At 34.3% G+C, this 22,387-nt stretch overlaps 1 protein-coding gene across 5 annotated transcripts; it reads left to right on the top strand.

The window, feature by feature from the left end:
- Window positions 1–1,194: 1,194 nt before the first annotated feature.
- On the top strand, window positions 1,195–17,605 carry LOC119633232 (protein bowel). 5 transcript variants are annotated; one of them, XM_038026664.1, is made up of 3 exons: window positions 1,195–1,290; window positions 13,754–14,613; window positions 14,678–17,605. In XM_038026664.1, the coding sequence occupies exons 2-3, from the start codon at window positions 13,787–13,789 to the stop codon at window positions 16,314–16,316; spliced, it is 2,466 nt and encodes an 821-aa protein (XP_037882592.1). In that variant the 5' UTR covers window positions 1,195–1,290; window positions 13,754–13,786; the 3' UTR covers window positions 16,317–17,605. The 5 variants fall into 5 exon arrangements, with proteins under 5 accessions (XP_037882592.1, XP_037882597.1, XP_037882593.1 ...); XM_038026669.1 differs by having other exon boundaries at window positions 1,251–1,290; window positions 13,765–14,613; XM_038026665.1 differs by lacking the exon at window positions 1,195–1,290 and adding an exon at window positions 2,019–2,110.
- The last annotated feature ends 4,782 nt before the right edge of the window (window positions 17,606–22,387 follow it).

Genomic DNA, 22,387 nt, shown 5'->3' with positions numbered 1-22,387 from the left:
CATCATTTGTGTTGATTTTCTGCATCAACATGAAGAAATCTGGGGCTGAGGTTTATCGAATATTCCCAATTACTTATAGGAAGGCCCTCTATTAGCCAAGGAAGTCGTCCTGAATGATTGGAACCCTTCAAGAATAGCGTGTCTGACATCGAAGACCGGTACGGTGGGAAAGACTGAGAGAAGGCAGGATACACTTTTCTGACTTTTATTTCGTATTCTCAAAAAGTCAGATAATTTCCTTACGGGTATAGTCTTCGTTGTCTCTGTTTTCGATTAAAAAAACATATTCCCAGTGCTACTTAATCCTTTATTAGAGCCGATAGCCCAATGTCGTTTTTTTCTAGTCTAAGAATTTATTTCATTAGTCTAAAATACTAATAATAATAATAATAAGAGGAGGTTAATTTTAATTGAATAAACCTCTTCGAGAGGCCGATGGGGACATTTAAAAAATTTTTTAGAAATATAGTACCTTGACGTAGGACAAACAGCAATTTTACAAAGAAGCAGCTCGGCACCGTTCTTAGGATTTATGAAATTGTAACAACGTAACAGGGATTATTGCAATCGTTGATGTCAACTATTTTAAGCTAAGGGTTCCAAAAAAGTATTTCTTCTTGCGTATTAATCAAATCATAGTCTAACGATATTGAGACGGCATTTAGATAGATTATAGTACCGTACCATTTGTAGTCTAATATAACAATACAGTTTGCCTGCCGTACCTTCTGACCACATAAGTTCTCGACTTGTTTTATTTCAAGCAGTATATATCTCAAGTATCACTTGGTAATAAAAACAAAAATACTAGTTATCTCGTATATAAAAAGAAATACCTTTGAGCAAATATCGCTAATCGTTCTCTCTTGATCATATTTCCTCTCTTATGGTAATGCTTTACTTATAAACCAGTTTTTGATATTTTATTAAATACCTTACGGGCGAATAAACAGGTAATCACTCTCATCTATCATCGAGAGATACTTACGCGAAAGATATGCTTAAGCCTACGAAGACAGATAGATAGAGAAGGAGAGAGAGAATGAGAGAGAGAGAGAGAGAGAGAGAGAGAGATGCGTATAACTCTGTTAGACTGTTTCGAAATTAAGGTCTACTTAACAGCGTATAGCAGTTTCGCTTGCTCTCGCCTTAGTCTTAAAGAGTTGATCGTGGTATACGCACCTGCAAATTGGAAAAGTACGGAATAATTTTCATTTCAATTTGTTTGTTATTACACAAACACACCTAACTTGCTATTTGTCTACAAAATTTGAATGAGTTTGTATACGTGTACGTATCAACAGCATACATATATGTATATATATATATATACATGTAAAATATCTAAATAGAAAAAAGAAGAAGAAGAAAACAAAAATAAATAAACAAAAAAAAAGAAAAAAGCACAAACATGCCCCGAGTATGAGTTATGAAGAGTAAATGTGAACATTAAAATAGTTTTTGTAGACGAACAAATTGTTGAAAAAATGAGAGAATGTGTGGCTGGCTTTAGTTGAACGCGATTTTAACTTTGTGTTAGATGGATCGTCATAGTGACGTTTTGACGGTTCTTTCAACATAAATCTATACGAATGCATATGCAGTGCGTTTTATATCAATAAGAAACTGCATACAGATGTATAAATGTTTAAATGTTTTAGTCTGGTTTTTTAGTGTAAGTGTATGTGTATATGCATGTGCATGTGCATGTGCATGTGCATGTAAAATCTATCTCTAGGAGTATGTGTGTTAGCCAGCCAGTCAGCCAGCCAGCGAGTTAGTCAACCTACCACACCAGACAAGTCGTTTGTGGCGTGTGGGAAGAGTTTGGGACTACTTGAGGAGCGATTTGGTAGCTGCACTGGCTTCAGCTCCTATTTCAAAACAAAATGTAGAAAAACACATTTAACTGCCGCAGCATGTAATGCAATAACAACAACAACAGCAACAACAACAACAACAACAACGACAATAACAATAACAACAACAGCAATAATAATAATAATAAAAACAAATAATGAAAATATTACAGCAAAAGCATAAAAACTAGCAACAGAAAAAACCATAACAACGAAAATTGAATTGAATTTTCTTCGTGATCTATAGGAAGGTACGAAGAACGAGTTCGGTTTGTATAAGCTTAGGTTTAGTGGGGGACTTCGTGCAATTCTTTTTGGATGTACATTTATCACATTGTATGTGTGCGCGTGTATGCGTGTTTGTGTGTTTTGTTTTTTGTGCGCGTATGCGTGAATACGATGGGCCGTTAAGACGGTTGTTCAGTCGATCGGTCGTAAACGAGACGACAACGAACTATTTCGAATATAAGGAGGAGAGTTAAAATCTTTTAACATACATACAAATATATATACATATATTACATATATTCTTTTATACGCATGCAAGTGTGTGCTTCGATATGAGTTTTCCTTCTTATAAGGGTCTAAAACAAAACGCACACACTCACAGAGAGGCCAATCGAATGATGATGCATCTGAAAAAATTCCAAACGTGTAAATGCACGAACAGGTTTTCAATTAAATAAGATGAAAAAATTTATATATTAAAAATGAAGACTTATTACTTATCTTGTGCATTTATACTTTTAGAGAATTTTAAATTTCAAAAAAAAAAAAAAAAGAAAATAAAATTGAATAAACAAAAGGAAAATCTGAAAGAATTCTTTTAATTAATATTGAAAATTTACATAAAAAAGACTAAAATGCGTGTGTATGTATATATACATATAAATAAATATATAAATGTATATATACGTCAAGCCTTTCATCGAGGTGTGTGTGTGCGTGTCTTAACTATGTTCAACGTTGGCGGCTGTAGAGCAACCGCTTAAGCTTACCATATAACTGTAGCTGCCACTGTCATTGCCACCGAACACAGTGTGGTGCCTATAACCACTAAGCTAGCAAATCAAGCGAAAACAACCAAACGAACAGACAAAACTGCAATATATTGCTGCTCTTATAACCACATACAACTATTATTAACAACATTACCACTACAAGTACTACTACTACTACGACTACTTCTTAAGCATTCTACCATTCATCTCTTAGGTAAACCTTTCACAAAAACATGCTCTCTCTCCAGCATCTCCCATTTTATGCGTACTTCATGGTGTTGGTTTGAAATCTTTGCTTGATGTCCGTTTTCGTTTTTTTTTTTTTTCTTTTCTTATGTCTTTTCATCTTAACTCAAACCTAATTAAATCCGGTTTTTAAACGCGACTTCTCTACCGTTTGGTACTCCCTCCTTAAGTAAGAGATTCCCCCGCCCCCCCCTCCCGTTTAACTCGCTCCTTCTTCTATCATTACCGTTTAAGTTCTTTGCACGCGTTTCTCTCCGTTTAAAGCCTCTGCCATGAACGTTACGTTGAACATCTCATCGAGTAAAAGAAGGCCTCCAGCTTTTTATCTTAAGCTTACACGCATGCATACATACAGATTCTATTTGTCTCGTGGTTTTTGTGTTATAATATTTTATTAAGTTTTTTTTTTTCTTTTGCATTAAAGCTTGTCCAGGTTTTGATGGCTGGTCGTTTCTTCTTTCTTCCTTTCGTTTGAAATTCTTTTTCTTTTTTGGGGCTTTTGTTTGGATTTTTATCTCTTCTTTAATGCTTAATATTCGTTCTTACGACAAAATGTTTGTTGCTCGTATATATTTTCCATTTTTTCGACTCTTTGTTATTGCTGTTGTTGTCGATGATGTTTAACAAAATTCACCATCTCGATCCCAGATTTAAATGCTGGTTTCTTTTTATTGGTTTCTTTCGTTACACATTCTCTTTTAGATCCTAAAACAGTCAAGTTTTTTCTCCTTTAGCTATTTAAAGCTTACGTTACATTTTTAACTTTCTTTACTTTAATTTTTCTTTAATTATTCTACTTGCGCAAATTAACCCATTTTCATTATATTTTCGAAAACTATATAAGAATTCGGGATAAGAGGTAAAATCGAGATATTCCTTTCTTTCCGCTCGTATTACATTTTGACCCTCTACAGAATTAATGAAGAAATATATTTTATTAAAACAAATATAATACATAGAAAGAAGTGTATCATCCTCAGCAGTTTTTCTTTATAGATTCCAAGCCGACTTAGCCAAATTCTTTTGATTATCTGTCTATCTATGGATTTTTGTAATATTTTAAGTCGTAAATATCTAGTAAGAAAATTAAAATGTGCCATATATTTTCTTGCTTGGATTTCTTACTTACTTTCTTCCTTACGAGCTGGTAGGGGGACGATGTTTGTTTCGTTTTGTTTACACTGGGTCTAAAAGGCTGAAAGAGTTTCGGATTAAAAGCAACTCATTTTGAGATGCTTTAGCCAACTTATCATTGAATATTTCGAACTAAAGCCCATGTGCCTTCTTTGTTTTTAATCGCGCTAAGTAATAAAATTGAAATTTTAAATTAATTGATAAAAATACGAGGAAAAATGCGATTACAGTGAATAGTTATAAACCTTTGCTAGGGGCACTTCTCATTGATACATACAGTGAGTCATTTCAAATTCGACGTAAATTCAATTTAATTTCAAATCAAATTATATTCACTTTCGATATAAATTCAATTCAAATTCAAACCCAATACATTTCAAATTCAGTTGCAGTTTAATTCAAATACAACCCACATTTGATTTCAATACAAATTCTATTCACTTCCGACTTAAATTCAATTGAAACTCAATTCCAATTCATTTGAAATCCAATTGAAATCAAATTCTATTCACTTTCGAATTAAATTCAATTCCAATTCATTTCAAATTCAATTAAAGCTTAATTCAAAGAAAATCCACATTTGATTTCAGTACAAATTATATTCACTTTCGATATAAATTCAATTCAAATTCAATTCCAATACATTTCAAATTCAGTTGGAGTTTAATTCAAATACAATCCACATTTGATTTCAATACAAATTCTATTCACTTCCGACTTAAATTCAATTCCAATTCATTCCAAATTCAATTAAAGCTTAATTCAAAGAAAATCCACATTTGATTTTAGTACAAATTTTATTCACTTTCGATTTAAATTCAATACAAATTCAAGTCCAATTCATTTCAAATTCAATTCAAATTCAATTTAAGTTCGAAGAAAATTCTCTTTTCTTTTGGTTTAAATTCAATTCATTTTAATGTTCATTAAAACTCAATTTGAACTCAATACAAGCCCCATACAATTCCAATTTAAATTCGATCTAATTTTAATATAAATTCACTTCAAATTCAATTCATATTCAATTCAGTTGAAACTAAATTCAAATTAAGCTCAATTTCAATTGAAATCCTTTCCCCTATGCACCATCGGGACGCTCAAAACGTTAAAATTTGCCCTCTTCCCATATCTTTCAAGGGTCAGAAATCTGTTAAGATTCAAAAGGGTTCACCGCGGCATTTTCCTAAAGGAAACTTTGATCATTCAGTGCATAACGAACACAATAAAATCGTACGGTAGAGAAATAACGACTGCTAATACATAATATTTGGAAACGTTTATCATAATTAATTGTAATAATTAATTTATCATAATTTTTCATAATGAAATCCCATTTTTATTAAAAAAAAATTGCTTAAAATTAACGTTTATTCCTTATGTTTCTTGTAAGTCTTTGCAGCGATTTCCAAATCTTACATTCGTCCAACACAAAAAGATTATCAGCTTAATACGGCAAAGAGTTTGATTTTTATTCGAAAATCAACTTAAAAATAATTTCTTTTATTATGCCTTGCATCACTTCTAATTCAAGTGTTCCACCCGTGTTCGGATGTATGCAACACCCGTAAGGTGTTGAGATAGATCTTAATTTCACTATAACTGTCGAATCAGAATCACTAACTGAATCAATTTAAGATTGTCCGTCCCGCTACTGTCGACTGTCTCACTTGTCTTGATTTAAGATATTTTGATGGAATTCGGTATCGTGGTATGTTTCGGCCTAACGACGAACCCTATTGAAAATGGATTGGGTCCGACTACTTGTTCGAAGTTTAAAATGATCTGATGAATCTATATGAATAAGCATAGGGTAGTGTAAGGTATTTAATAGCGTGTCATGACCCACTACAGCGCTTTTCCTTATTCAATTTAAATTTTACATTTTGCCTGAAACAATTTCACGCATATGTTGACGTTTTCCTAAGAGAAAGATAGATACAGAAATTTTAATGCAACAGCAGCGTCTTTATATCACAAATACTATAAGCGTTAGGCTAAAAAATTAGCTTAACTTTTTATTACATTACTTTGCTGAGGTTATCATATTATTATATAATTAAATGTTTATTTATTTGTTTAGAAGAAGAATAGCATACTGCAAGCATATCTTTTTTTCTTAATTTCTTATTATTAGATGAAATTTTCCTTTTCTGTTTTACCTGTTTAGGGCTCGAAAAACTCCACTTAAAACAACGATTTATTACGAGTGACTAAAAGGTGCAATGTTTAATATTTATATGACTAAATGTATCTGGAAAATATTTTCCTCTTTGTTTTTTTCATTTCTTAACAATAAATAGCTTATAGTATATGACATAAGAAAAGAGGAGGGGTAGAGCTTTCCAAAGCCCTCTTTTCGTTCACATCAAAAAAGTCCCCAACGTTCGCAACACCCAGATGGGAGCTTCAGAGACTCCTTAATATATTTAGACTCTTGATCAACATTCAATGTCGAATTGATTTAAGTATGTCCGTCTGTTTGTCTATCCGTCCGCCTGACTGTTTGCTGTAAGCATTCCGCTGACCACAAACGAATGGCTGAACGAATTTTTCAAATTGGACGAAAAATAAACCTACAGTGCAAAACGCATTTAGAACATTTCTGCTTTCTGGATTTTTTTACTCACTTTACAAAAATTTCTACGAGTATTCTACGAAAGTCGAAGAAAATGGCCACGTTTATCCAATGTGATGGGGTAAAAAAGTTTAGTTATCATGTTTTTCTTTTGATTGGCAATGAATGTGTATAGTAGATACGCTCACAATAGATCATAATTTTCTTCATCCGAGGCCCTGCAATGGCAATTTTCGACAATCATAATTACTATTATTATAAATATCGGTCTATTAAGGCTCCTGTAAGTGACTAAACATAAATAAAAAATATCACAATTTTTTTCCCAAAGGAAATTGTTTTTTTTTTTTTTACGATACACATTAAAATCATTTTGAAAACTATTATTTAATCTCATTGTGATTATTTAGTTTTACTTTTACTCATTTTATTTTGTGTCTTAAAAACACGAACAATCATTAGTTTACCTTAATTACTCGTTAATTACAGACACGATATCATATAAAAACGAAAGAAAAAGAAAGAAAAATAAATAAATAAAATAAAGAAACCAGAAAGAAATGGAAAACAATTTTTCCTCTTCTAAATGCATATAATAACGTTCATATATAAACGTTACAACAAGCAGTTAACGTCGTACATAAGCACGAAGATACAAATTTTTCCATTAATGCTTATCTAAGTGAACCACAACCACAACAGAAACAACAACAAGTAACTTTTTTTTAACTATTTTTCGATTTTATTTTCTTGCTTACAGCGTTTAATAAATTTTTTTTAGTATATTTTTAATAGATACAGGCGCATACACATACACACACACACACACACACACACAAATCTACAAATATTCATATGTTTCGTACGTACGGACGTGTATCTATGCATTTAAGCATTTAAGTAAAAAACATATCTCTGCGCCATCAGCCTTTGAGTCTTTCATTATAGTCTTTACAGATCTCGGTTGAGGAGGAGAGTCTTGAAAAGTAAACATTTAATCCAGATTTCTGCTACAATTGTGAGCATAGTTTACCATACAGAAAAGGACGCTCGAGCGTACATACATACGTACGTATGCTATGTAACCATGGACAAACATTATTCATTAGATTTCGGCTTAATTTTCTTTTCTTTTCTTGCTGAGTTTTTTCCTTTTTTATTTTCATTTTAATCTGTTTGCCCGTATACGTAGTATATGCTTGTGTTGACTTAGCGCTGGACAAACCATCAATATATTTATGTTGTATTGTTGCTGCCATTTAACTCTTTTAGCCGACAGTCACACTCAGAGAGAAAGAGAGAGAGCGAGAGAGAATGGCAGAGAGCACGAAGACTAGAGAGAGATTTAGTCAGAGAGTAAACACGTTACATGATCATTGCGTTTATGGTCGCTCGACATGTATAGTTTCTTCAAACACACACTCAACCATAATTGAGTTAGTGCGCTTGTTTACTTTTTTCTTTTTCAGCTAAACATACAAACCTATACAGATTTGCTTCATACATGTTAAAAGACCCTCGAAAAGGAAAGCCATGCTATATACGCTAAAGCGTTTCTACTGCGGCCTGCCTAAGCAACCTACAAAATCTTCTTATGTTTCATAATTGTACGTGCATGCCTATGTGTTCATGTGGTTGGCTAAAATCAAAAAAAAAAAAAACTAAAACCAAAAAAAAAGACAAAAAATACCCAGCAAACGTTAACGTAAATATTACTGTTTGTTGGTTATCGTTGTTGGTATATTTCTTGCTTATGCCCATAAGTTTCTTTACATATCTCCTCTAAAAGCCTTATAAACGCACTTGTACCATCTATCGGATTTGTGTGCATGTGTATGCTGCATGTGTACGGATCGTACTAATGAAGCCGACAAGCTGACCATCGTCATCATCATCCATCCATCCATCCACTAATGTTGATCATTATTTATTTAAGTCTACTGCTTACTTACAAATTTTTTTTTTTTTTCGCTTTTACGTTTACCTACCTTATTAGTTTTTTGTTGTCGATTGTGACGTTTTTTTTTCATATTTTTTTTTGCTTGAAAAGTGCCGATTCTACAGTTTTGACTAATGAACACACATTCAGACACTGACTTCATGATTATCATCGTTATTATTGTTATCATCATCATCACCATCATCATCATTGTTATTATTATTATTATTTTATTATTATTACGCCATGAATGTGATTTTTTCGTTGGCTTACTTGGGAACCCTTCGCTATATCTTTCGGCATAAAAGTAACAAATAATAAAAAAAAAAAGGAAAACTAATTAACGAATAATTTGTAAACCTATAAAAAAAACTACGATTACGTATACATACATGCACACATTAGTATATACCTTTCACATTGGAAACTGAAGAGAATTTTTCGATTTTTTTTTGCTTCGCGGTTTAGAGGCGTTCAAATCAAACAAAAGACAACAAAAATTGCAAAGGAAGTTCGATAATCATTAGGTGGATTAAATTTTATCGATTCACATTTCTCGCTAATCTATGATTAAAATTTTGTTACTGCATGATATGAACACATCATGTCAGCAAAGTGTTCTTGCCTTCGCTGATCTTGATCAATTTTTATTTTCTTGCTGGACAAAAAAAACATTAGTAAAAGTTTTGAATGTTAAGCCCCTTCAAATAGTTCCCTTTCCACTTAGAAAAAACAATAGAAATAGAGACGGTTTTCCTCTCTGCAGGCGGCCTCAAGCGGACAAATTTGCCCAACTAATTCTAGTCTCCTAGGACTCGGCTTTGCAGAAGTCGCGATGCTAGAGGCTTTTGGTAAGATGATTGCATGAGCCGCCTAGGTTTATGGAGCAAGCTTTACTAAATATAAACTTGACCAAAGTACGTTTAGGAGAAATTTCTACCCATCACATATCGAGTTTCCGAGTGATAATACAAAGACATTTCTGCCATTCAGTGTTGTGACAGCTTCCCGAAGAAATTTTACTTAACGATAGTACGGTTAGAGCAGATCCTTGCTCTTCAGATATTGGAATTAGAAGAGTGTTAGCGCTAGCGACAACATGGTTGTGGAGAGACTGCTAGCGTCGAGAGTAACAATAAAGCCGTGAACGAAGTTCATCAATAATCCCGCAAATCCCAACTAAAGTTCAAGTAAATGAGAATATCATCAGCAAACTTCGATGATTGCTCTTTATCGCGTACACTGTGATGAAACGGACGTAGTCTGTCTGTCGTTCCTGGATGTCCATCTTTTGCTAATTTTCAATTAGGTTAAGAGTTCTCTAACTCACACGCGAATAATTCCTTTATTCCCCTTTATCCCTATTTTTCCAATCACATTCTGGCATTGTGATCGGTCACTAGCCACAAGAGAGTCTTGTCATAGTATTTGCAATCTCGTATTAGATTTCTCATTTCGCATTACTAGTCGAAATGTAGCTCTTTAGGATCAATTTCATTAAAAGTTTGCTAAGCCACTGAAGCCACCAAAAAAAATGCCTTGTGCTCGGTGATTTCTCTGTTAGACTGGTTGCCTGGTTTCTACGCTACTTATTGTATGTGCGATCTTAAGAAAGTTGTTTTTCTAGAACTCTGAAAAGCTTACTATTATAGATTTTATTTCCCGTCCTGATCAATTAAGGGCTTGCGATAAAATTGCATGTTGCTGAGAAACTTCACGCATCTTCAATACATCAAAAACACCTCGAGTAAGCATATTCAACTCAGCTATCAACAAATGCTATTAACAAAAAAATAATAAAATTTATTTAATAAAGCTATGATTAGGCATGATTCTGATCTGATTTCATACTCTTTCCTCTCCCTATATATGCAGAAATTTCAGAATTAATGCTTGATATTGATCACTTACATCAGTTACATTCATTTTCAAATTAGATCAGCGAATAAGCAGATCATTAAAATCAGGCAGACAAATCAAATCAAACTGATTTAGTGTTTGGCCCTAATCAGGATACAACTTGCATTCTTTACAAGACCCCTCAATATTTTCCCAATTTTTATTGCAAATCGAGTGATATCATAAGCGGTCCCTCAGGTTTTGAGAATGGATAGAAAGACATCGTAAACCAAATATTTGCAACGATGTAGTAGCAAAGCGAGTGGACTTCGGATTTTTGAAGAACTAACGCATTACAATAAAAGACTCCAACTGGTGAAAAGTGTAGACTTCAACCGGTTACTTGTTTTACTGGTAATGCAATGATTTCTAGCTTTGGCCTAGGATTTCTCTTCAGACACAGTCGTTTCCTCTTTTTGCGCAGCTGTCTTTTAAATTCGCGTCAATAGGTGGTCCTTGATAGAGACCTTTAGCTTTGATGTTTGCGGCTGCTTCTACTAACTTTTCTATGAGATTTTGCCTACAATAGCAGTTCTGGGGATAAGCGCTCCCGTTCGCTTATTGAGTTCATATAGCAAAGTGGTGAGAAATGCGAATCACTTTTATGGTGATGAACTATTTTTATACCCTACGTCACTTGTGATGCAAGGGTACGTTAATGCATCACCTAGAGCAAAACGAAATATACGAATATTTTATTACCGAATGATCCAAATTCATTTTCTAAATCGATCTAAGCTTGTTTGTCTGTCTGTGTGTCCGTATGTCCATCTTGGTTTCTTCTGTCAATCTACAGGTCGTAATTTTTGAGCTATATTAATGAAGTTTGATACATCGACCTGTCCTGATTCAGGAAGGAACGCTGTCCTCATGCAAAGCTTTATTTTGAGAAAGAGTTTAATTTTCAAATATTTCTTCATAAAATCTTTTTAAAATGTAATTAAAAAGATTAAAAAAAAAAAACTTTCCTTTCTTTAGTTGCTACTTAAGCTTCCAGAATGTAAACATCTTTTCTTAAATACTCAATACTTGAATCTTAACTGCTTTCACGATATCTGATTACCTAAGCATATGACATACTACCTCAACTGATTTCGTTTACTGTTAGTTGTTTAACAAATTACTGTTCACCAAATGGACTTTTCTTTACGTTGTCTTTACAGTACTTTCAACCTAATCGAAAACCACTTTTTCTCACTTTTCTACGTACAGGAACGTAAACGATAAGTCTCGATAACGTCCTATTTCCATTCGCTTTTAATAATTAATTTCTCAGATATATGTGGAAAAAAAAAGAAAATAAACTACGGACTTAATAGTGTATCGAAATGTGGACAAATTTACATAAAATAAAATGTGAAAAGATTTATAAATGAACGAATGCATAGATGTGCAAGTCTTAAAGTATTTGACGATTATAGATTTCAGATTATTTAAGAATAAAACAGATTGTCGGCGAGTGCCGGAAAACAATTTTTTTTTCTCCTTGATCTCGATGAGGTAAAATCTGTCAAAAAGTATAATTCAGATTCTAGTAAAGAACTGGCCGTCCCTTTGAAAAAGTATTTTTAAGAAAATTATTTTTTTAAAAAGCGCATTTTGCACTGAATGTGATACGAATCTAGGACTCGGTTCGAAAAGTCGCTGTTTTGGAGCATTTAAATTTTGTCTTTAATAAAGCAAGCTTTCTTTGGGTATTTCAAAGGGGCGGAGGACGGGTAATACAATCATTAGAAGCTGAGATGACCACGTTAGAATACGTTTCTTTTTATATCCACCACTGTAAGGTGAGGATATACTATAATGTATGTAACAGCCAACGGGAAGCTTCAGAGACCGTATAAAGTACAGCGTGGTATTCTGAGTTGATTTAGCGATGTTTGTCCGTCCGTGTCGCTTGTGTTGTTGGCACCCTACTGGTCGCAAAAATGAACATATGGACTCCAAATTTAATGAAAACATCGGAAGCTGCTGCACGTAGGTTGATTGGTATTGGAAATGGGCCAAATCGGTTGGAGCGGAAGCGCACACAGAAGCGTAAACTAAACGCAACTCCGTCTTTTTTAACAAAAATTTTTGAATTTTTGCTCACTACTTGGAAATTATAAAAGCTAGAAGGCAGAAACTTTCCACATTTACTTTACGAAGCACTCTACTCCTTACAGGCAAAAAAATGGATACCATCCGCCGTGCCCACACAAAGTTACAAGTAATTAAATTCTGTTTTTTTCACTTTTTGAGGTTTTATGCTTAGTTAGCATAAAGTAAACAAGATCGAATGTTTAAAACTATTTTGTACACTCCTTAAATGAAGATATATTAACTGCTTAAAAGTGGGTTAAGTTTAATATGAAGCTGGTAGAGACCGCAATTACTTACTTGTTAATAATACCGGCGATATGCGTATCAAATAAACGAACTTGGAGAGTGAAATGCGAAAAACATAGCGGTGCGTATGCGAGATTCGGCCGCTGCCGAATATAACTTTCTTATTTGTTTTGATTTTATTCATTTTTTCAACTTTATTTATATACACTTTTCTTTTTACTTTGTGCTTTTCAATTCATCTCATATGTAGACATCTAGGCAACATTAATATTCTATAGTAATTATAGCAATATTGCAACTTTTTCATTTTTTTGTTTTTTTTATTTTTGATATTTTATGATTATTTAGGATTTAAAGCAATTAAGCAAAAACTACTGTAAATAGATAAGTATACGTTGTACGCCGTGACTTTGTTATCAGACACTGTGCCTCACTTCATAAAATCTTATCAAATACAACGAATTTTTTTTGTTATTTCTATTAAAGCAGACAACAACAGCCAGAAAATCAGCGGAATTCCTACAAAGTACAAAATACTTATACAAAAGTTTTATGCCCTAAAAAATAAAAAAAAAAGAGTTAAAAGAAATTAAGATAAAAATGTTATATTCATAAAATACCACAAGGTTTCCTAAAACAACAAGTATCTATTTAACGATCCATTCACGTATTCTTGGAACGCATTCAAGAAACTAAAAAAAAACTTGTAGTCGTTATTTTAATTAAATTTATTTTATTTTTTTTTTCTTCAACTTGTTTTGAATTTGGTTAGATTATCTGCAGTATGTGATACGTAACAGACAAGATGCCAACGGAGTCGAATTTATTAAGAGAACATAACGCATGTGTGGCCCATGAACCACGTTTGGAACATTTCAAACAAACGGCCACGGGAGTGACAGGTGTCAATGTTAATAATTCGGAGCGCAATTCCTCAACAGGACGTAGTACAAATTTTGAAACAGCTGCTATAAATTATCAACATCATTTGGCGAGTTCCTCTGCATTAATGAACAACAGCAATCCCCAAGGTCCTCAGCATCAACGAGAAGTTTCGGCCTTTGTTCCCGTTTTGCCTTCCCATCGTAATCCGTTAAGAGCTCCAGGCTCGCTTTACGGTAATATGTTAGAACCAGGTGGAGTGGAGAGCGGTAAAGATCCTAATAAAAGGGGCTCTAATTTTGAAATAATGGCTATGATGGCCGATAAACGCAAAGAGTTAGCTTTAAGAGAAGCTGCTGTAGCAGCAGCTATGCTTATGCCTCGTCCGGGTCAAGTGCCGCCACCAGGAGTGCCAGCTTCTGTGATGTATCCACCACCGTATTTAACGGGTCCTGGTCCATCGCCTACTGCAGCTGGAAGCTTTACTTTTCCTTCCGCAGCTACTGCCGCTGCCCTCTTTCCCCCTGGCATACCACCCACAATGCATGCTGGGTTAGATCGCCGTTTGCTAAGAGCTCCAGGTAGAGCTTCTAGGCCCAAAAAACAATTCATTTGTAAATTCTGCAATCGCCAATTTACAAAATCTTATAATTTGCTTATACACGAACGAACTCACACAGACGAGCGGCCGTATTCGTGCGATATATGTGGGAAGGCATTTCGCCGACAGGATCATTTAAGAGATCATAGGTAAATTAAGCATAAATTAGAAAAACGTTAAGTAGTAGATGATGATATCATGACTATTTTTCAGGTATATACACTCCAAGGAGAAGCCATTCAAATGTACCGAATGTGGGAAAGGTTTCTGTCAATCGCGTACATTGGCTGTTCATAAAATATTGCATATGGAGGAGTCGCCCCATAAATGTCCGGTGTGTAGTCGCAGCTTTAATCAGCGTTCTAATCTGAAAACTCATTTGCTTACCCATACCGATCATAAGCCTTATGAATGCAATTCCTGTGGCAAAGTATTTCGACGTAATTGTGATTTACGGCGCCACACTTTAACGCACGCTGTTGGCGATGGACCCAATGAATATGTTGACGTCGTAGAAGAAGAAGACGAGGCTCGTAATTTAAGCGGCGATGAAGAAGATTCTCTATTAGAAGTAGATTCGCCACCCCATTCTCCGACGCAAGACGATGAGCGTGACGCAGCTGAGGAAGAGTTGATAGATAGTGAACACCGTATAACGATGTCAGAACGTCTAAGTTTGAAACGTAAAGCGCAATTCGATCAAGAATTATTGGAGGAGGACGATGATACCGATGACGAATTAGCCGATGATATTGAAAATGAAAACGATGAAGATATATCTGAAGAAGTGAGTCTTCCGCTAAGAGAAGTGAGCGATGAACGTAAGGAAGGAGAGATTTCAGAAGGCAAAGTACAAGATCAAGGTGTAACCCATTGCCATCACGAAGGTGGGCATCAGTATACAATGAGACCGTCTCAAGAACAGCAACGCAACGGAAGTAGTGAAGATTTAGGTCCGGTTTTAAATGCGACTCCAGCGAATAATCCATCCACGCCTGCTCATTCATTACCACCACCGCCACCTCCTCCTCCGACTTACGTTATGGCCACTAATTCCGGACCAAGTATAACGCCTTATATGTCTGCACATCCACCGTCATCTGAACCCAGCGAACCTTACATACCGTTATTGCATGTTCGTCGCGATCTCCACTCAACCAAGACTCTTGCACCAAGTTCTTCTAATATAAAATCAATGCCACCAACACAGCTACCCCCGCCGCCACCCCCAACTGTGCCAGTCATGGTGGACACAATAAAAAGTCAGCAAACTCAACAAATGCTTTCACCTCATGAACCTGTTCCTAGCTTCCTAGGTTCAATACCTATACGTAAACGCTCTTTAGGCTTGGAATTTGAGCATTCTCATGCTTTAAATCAAAGACCTCATGCATACGGTGGCGCAACGAATCCTAATATGTATGCGATAAATATGTCGAGACCTCATCTACACGCTTTACAAACCGCCACCGCTGCCAGCATGAAATTAGGTCCTCCAACCGGCCATCCGCAACCATCATCGCCACCTTCACATTTAGGACCTCCACCTCCCGGAATTATTACCAAGCCTGGACCTTATTTGCCAACAGCTTACCATTTAAATCAATCATCAACTATGGATAAGACTATGTTAACGAGCAATACTTCGGTTGCCGGCTTAGGGGGCGAGCCGTATTTGCATCATCATATTTCCCGAAATTCCCTTTTAACAATTCACCAAAACTCTACTCCGCCAACGCCACCACTACCATCAGCTACGTCGACGGTGACTACGTCAAACCATGCGCCGCTACAGCAAAATCCACCCATAAAACGAACTGGTTTTAGCATTGAAGATATCATGAGGCGCTAATCTATTACTTTACAAATTAGCTATATACGAGGAGGGATTTGTACATTCTTTTCTTCTTCTTTTAAGTCATTTCCATTTGGCGAGATCTCATTTTCTGATTAACATTTTTAAATTGATCCTTTATTAAAAAGAAAATATCCTTTTCGTAGTAATTTTTTTTTTGCAGTAAAGGGTGACGGAAGGTATTTTATTATTATTATACACTTTGCGGAGTAGGGCGAAGTGCCTTCCAATAGGATGAACCGCTGTTTGAGACCCATTATTATTAAACTATATAGTTTATTTGAGCGATATATATTGAGATGGCAGCGATAATATTAATAATATGTATACAAGACATTATCCACATTCTTGTTTGCCAGTACGATCGCCAAATCACGGATCGAAAGCGTTAAACGTTTTAATTATTTTCTTTCGCTAATACGTGCCCCATTCGGCCAAGGCCAAAATGAAGAAATTGAATGCTTATGGAGTGTCAATGAATGATTTAAAAAGTAAAAGATTTTAAAAGAATTATGCGGTGATAAACTGCGATCACCGCACGCGCGATTGTTTTAATAGCGACGGGGTTCCTAAAAGCAATGAAAATTATCAAAACAAGTATTCTCCATTATCCAAATATATTTAATCGTAGATTAACTACCATTCCATTTAGAATTTTAAACAAAAAGAAAAAAGAAATACAAGAAGAACTCCTCATGTGCAAGCACTCGCTGTTTGTCGTCTAGAAGGTAGAAACTGATAAAAGTTAATAATGATAAGCCCAAGCTTAGCAAGTAATACAATAAAATTCTAGACTTTATTCAGATAATTAGAAAGAAAACTTTCTTATGATTATAACATTTTAGGTTATGTTTATTAGGTTATGTTTATTACCTTTTGCGCTTATGCCTAAGTTGTAACTTAATGTTCTTAGTTGTAAGCACTTGTTGTACATTTATATTAATTAGTTAATTTAAAAGCAAAAAAAAGGAAAACAAATTGAAAAATATTTATAAATTTCCTAAAAATTCATTTAAAAGAGTGTACTTGCCCCCTCCCAAACACTTAGTGTTCAATTGAGGTTTGCAATTATTGTTTTTACATAAGTTTCGTTCTTAAGTCACAGCAATGGACAGAGCCTATCTATTTCTAGCACTTAGTAATAATAATAATAATAATAATAATGAAGTGGTTCCGTAAACTCATCATTGTGGTGATTAAGTTAGTTCTGCAAATAGTTTTATTAATTTAAGTTAAATATTTTCCCCCGCAAATTTCTTTAAACATTAAAATGAAGAAAAAACGAAATGAAACAAAAGAAAGAATCAAAAAAAAAAAAAAAAAAAACAATCTCTAAAAATATCTCCTACTCTCTCTACATGTCTTCCTGTATGTTCATAAGTATACTCTCTATATATATTATATTATTTTACATTACATACAATTTACATCATTATTGTATTACAAGATAAATCAATTAGAAATATATTTCCTTAAAACAGTTGGGTTGCGTTGTGTTGACTTTTCATCAAGCCATGATATGTTAAGCCAAGATAAATATGAGTACAGTAGCTCCTTAGGTTTCATCGAAGTCAATAAAATTCTCTGTAAGTAGGTAAGCACGTTTGTAAGTATTAACGAGAGGTACTTAATACTTCTTACTGTATGGCACGTAAAATTCAATCATCATTTTCATGGAATCTTGGAATGTGCTGGCTAAAAGTTGCCATGTATACATGTATACATATAAATATATATATATATATATATACACACTATAGAAATAACAGCAATAGTAAAAGTAATAAAAGTTTCAAAAAAATGTAACCTTAGAGCGTTAACCACAAGGTGGCTATCAAAAAATGTTCAGAGTATAAAACGTGATATGAATACGAATTTTATTTATATTTTATTACATACGCGCACAGCATGCACGCATAAGAAAATGTGTACCTTTCAGGGAGTGTGCACAATAACGTGCCTTCTGCCTACGGCAAACCGTTGAATAACTAAATAATAGTTGGTAAAAGTATAGGAACTACATGAAAGGCGATATTTATGAATATGGGCGATTGAATTCGCGAAATATTTATAAAACATAGAAAACGATAACGAAAATCGTGTACGTTCTCTATGAGCTTATAATGAATGCTAAGTGTAAAAGAGCGATAAAGCACTTACATGAAGAACTATTTTACCCAAAGTCATACTGTCCCTTACCATGGAAATATTATAGAATATGAGCTTTGTGTCGAAAGGATATCTGCTCTTTTCTCAAGCGGCCAACAAAAGGATCCATTTCGTGGGTTCGACAATTCTAGTGAATGCAGCGCAAGTAGTAATAAATTCTGATTCATCGTTCCTCACATCTTCGGGACGTTTTCCGCGAAACTATGCCTTTTGTCGGCTTACAATACAGAGATTTGTTCCCACTAAGCAGAAAAAGTTTGCTATTTCCCAAAACGATTTGGATTTAGTGCCGGTGTTGATGGCTGGCGTGAGTTAACTCATGATTTTCAGAGCAAATGCGTACTCAACGCCACTGAAAAGTGCACCTTCACATCTTCAAAGAAACATATCACTCCCGACATTTCACTTTTCCATGGGCATCTCATCCAAGCCACACTGTACCGCATTTCCTCTGGCAAGTGGAAGAATTACGTTAAAGTAGGTTATATTGACCTTAGCTATGCAATGCATGTACACATTTAATTAGAATAAAGTAATGGATAATAAAATAAGCAGTGATAATACTGCAGTAACTTTACTACGATAAGCTGACATATTTTAGTATTTAGGCATCACTAGTCCCATTTGTGTATTGTCCTCATCTAGTGCATAGCGAACCTATGAATTTGTTCAGTACTTCTAGACGGTTTATACCTTTCACATCGAAAGTGTTAACATTTAAACCATCGAGATCACTTATCACACGTTTTAATGAACGAACAATGTTCACCGCAAAGTTCCACAAGAACTTTAGCCAGTTGACTATCTGCTGCCTTAAGAAAAGCGACGCATGTGAGTAATGACTGCTATTAAACATGAATTCAATTATTTTTTAACTTTTATTACGATTTTATCGACGATTTAAAGACCTGATAACAACGGGAACTACATACACAGAACAAAATTCTGGACAATAATCTCAGGGCAGTGAAACCATTGCTTAGAAAGCTCGTAGGGAGTTATTTCTACATTCAGTAACCACAACCGGCTATATCTATGGTTGTCCGCTTACTGCATTTAAAACTTCACCTCATTCAAAATCCGCGCGAATTGATCTATTGATCGCCACACAGTTATCGAAAAGTCCATACGTTTTTCTTTTCCTTTAGACTTTCACTTAAAACTCAACAGATTTGGTCTTGATTTAACAATTTTTTCCTTTCTTTTAAAATGTGTTTATTTTCGGTTTTTCACTCGGGAAATTATACGAGTAGTGTCTCATTATGAAATATATTTGAAATACTATGAGACACATGAGTGCTATATTCCCGTTTGTGTTTCTGTCTTTCGAGTAGTTAGCAAATATTCCTGTTAAATATTGAGTCTCGAAGACATTTGTAATTTGATATTCATTTTGTTGTTTTTAAGAAAGTAAATTTGTTCTTCAAAAGAGTCCTGCAGCCATGATAAGCTTTCCGGTTTGACTTAACTTAACTTATGCTCGTCCCGGTAATTTGAGTAAATTTTTAATTTATTTAATTAAAAAAACGCATAAGACTATATTGAATATCAAACAAGTCTCTCTATCGCGTTTATTAAATACAGCCAGGGACAAATAAATAGTCCCAATTTCGTCATTTGAACAACTGCAAGCTTCAAAAAACATATAAAAATACACGAAAGATTTTCTTTCATTTTACAATGCAGTTTAAACTTATTGGGTTGTTCGAAAAGTCATTCCGTTTGTGTGTTTGTGTGTTTCTTTTTTGTGAAGAAGAAGAAGTTGTTATTTGGTGGTTCGGTATACGATACTTGCACAATATTAACTTTAACAGTTCCAAAACGAAATTTTGGAAATTAGTTTTGACAATTTCTGTCAATATATTTTCTTTAAGGATATTCAAAAAATTTTTTTCTTGCCTAAACAACATTTTACCTCTTCAATATTTAGAGACTGAAGTATGTCGAAAATACTGCTCCACTACACTAGGGCACCGAAACAAAACTTGTTGCACAGAATTTGTTGCAAACGGATCTCGCTATATAAGCTGCTGAAATATATAACGCCATTTAAAAAATGTGAAAATATACAATTAAGTATTTATACTGGGGAAAATGTATGTGAGCAATTGAAACAAAAAAAAAATTCATATGACACAGATAATCCCAAAATACATGAAAGTTTTTTTCGCTTATTGATTGCATAGAAATAGAACAAAATTTAATAAGAACTGTGCATATTCCCAAAGAGAACCCTTTTTTCTTAAAGCACTGCCTTAGCTCCTTTCATTCGGTGTTTAGTAACTTATATAGGATTTTATGAAAATATTGATTCCTTACTTGTTTATTTCCAGATGGTAGAGTTACGTTCATTAGGATCCGTTTCTAAAGACTCTTCTTGCCTTCAACTAGTACTTGGTGTTATAAGAATGGACGTTTTAAATAAAACTCTAGACAATCTGAAAAAGATTAGTGTGAAATCACAATAATCCTGCACTATGAGCGAGTGAAGTCAAGGAGTTGCTATAAAAAAAATGGCTCTCGTTACGAAAGCTGCTGCATTATTTTTGAAAAAGATTTATTTTCGCAACAGAAAAGCGATTGAACTTTAAACACCGCCGTTTGCAAATTGCTCCAAATAGCTGCTTGGCTCAGAAAATCCACTTTTTGTAATTGAATAAAAATTCGACCTCAATTGAAATCTTCTTTAATACTTAAGTAATCATCTAAGACAGTAAAAAAAAAAAAGGAATCGTGGAAAAAGCGAAGCTCACAGGATAGCATTAAACCTTCATGCACTCTTAATGCTTTTTCACCTATAATGTGGACACCTAGTCGGACAAAGGATTAAATAGGTTTTGTAAAATTAGTAAAAGCTCATGTCTTTGGAACCGAAGACCCGGCTTTTTGAATCCATAACAAAAAAAGTTAACGAAGTTCACAGACTTTTGCAAGTAAGAAAACTGTAGGTATGTTAGTTGGACGAATAAAATTCTGTAGTAAGCTTTTCTTACATCTTTGAAACTTATGGTAAACAATACTTTAATAATTATAAATATAAATAATAATTTGATATTTTGATAAGGAAATGATTATAAATCGACCATGCTCAAGAGATTGAAGTGCGCATCTTTAGAAAACGCGTTCTATTTCCGTACATCATGGAATATAAGAAAATATAATAGCATAATGGTAAGTGGGGAGCTTTAGTAAGTGGCATTACTTTTCAGACTTGCATTAATTTGCACAGGGCTTGTCTTGGTCATTGGAAGAGCAGGAAGGACATATTTTATTCTTTTGCAGCAAATGTAGGAGCAATTGTAGCAGCAAATATTTTCATCTAAGAAAAATTCGATGCCATAGTCGCGGTTTTATTTTCAATTTCTACCCGGTTTTATTTTCAACTTTCCCTCTGTGCATTCCTTTTTGACACCCACCGTGTTATACTACATTCATGGGGACATACTCTAAGTAACCAGTCATACAAAGAAAAAGAATAAAACTAAGGGTAGGAGAGCCGACGAAAAAATATTTAGGGTCAAATTTCTCGTCGCTAACACACTCGGCGACTCCACTCTTGATAGTCAAAAACTTTGAAAGATTTTATATTACTTTTGTCGTGGCTATAATATAGTGAGTGCTCCGTCGGTGAAGCTATGACACGTCCACTACGCAACCGCTACCGCCTATCCTTCCCTTTTCTTGTTTCTGTCTAACCCTTGTTGTGTTATATAAGTAGGGGACATACCCTGAGTAATTGGTCATAAAAAAAACAAGTGAGAAAATTAAATTCGTGGCCAAATCCATTATACCCATCACCGTTTACCACAAAAAAAGACAAAAGAAGTCAAACAACAAGGCGCAGTTGATTTCTTCTACTTTCAAAATAAAAGTTTTTGTCGTAGATTCATGCGGGCGTT

Source organism: Glossina fuscipes, unplaced genomic scaffold, assembly GCF_014805625.2.
Source record: "Glossina fuscipes isolate IAEA_lab_2018 unplaced genomic scaffold, Yale_Gfus_2 2, whole genome shotgun sequence".
Lineage (NCBI taxonomy): Eukaryota > Metazoa > Arthropoda > Insecta > Diptera > Glossinidae > Glossina > Glossina fuscipes.
This window is presented reverse-complemented; position numbering and strand designations above follow the sequence as displayed.

What these genes read in the sequence shown, in the direction of transcription:
- LOC119633232 (XM_038026664.1), top strand. Translation starts at nt 13,787, where the DNA reads ATGCCAACGGAGTCGAATTTATTAAGAGAACATAACGCATGTGTGGCC. An exon ending in GATCATTTAAGAGATCATAG is followed by an intron (nt 14,614 to 14,677) that starts GTAAATTAAGCA and finishes ACTATTTTTCAG; the next exon opens with GTATATACACTCCAAGGAGA.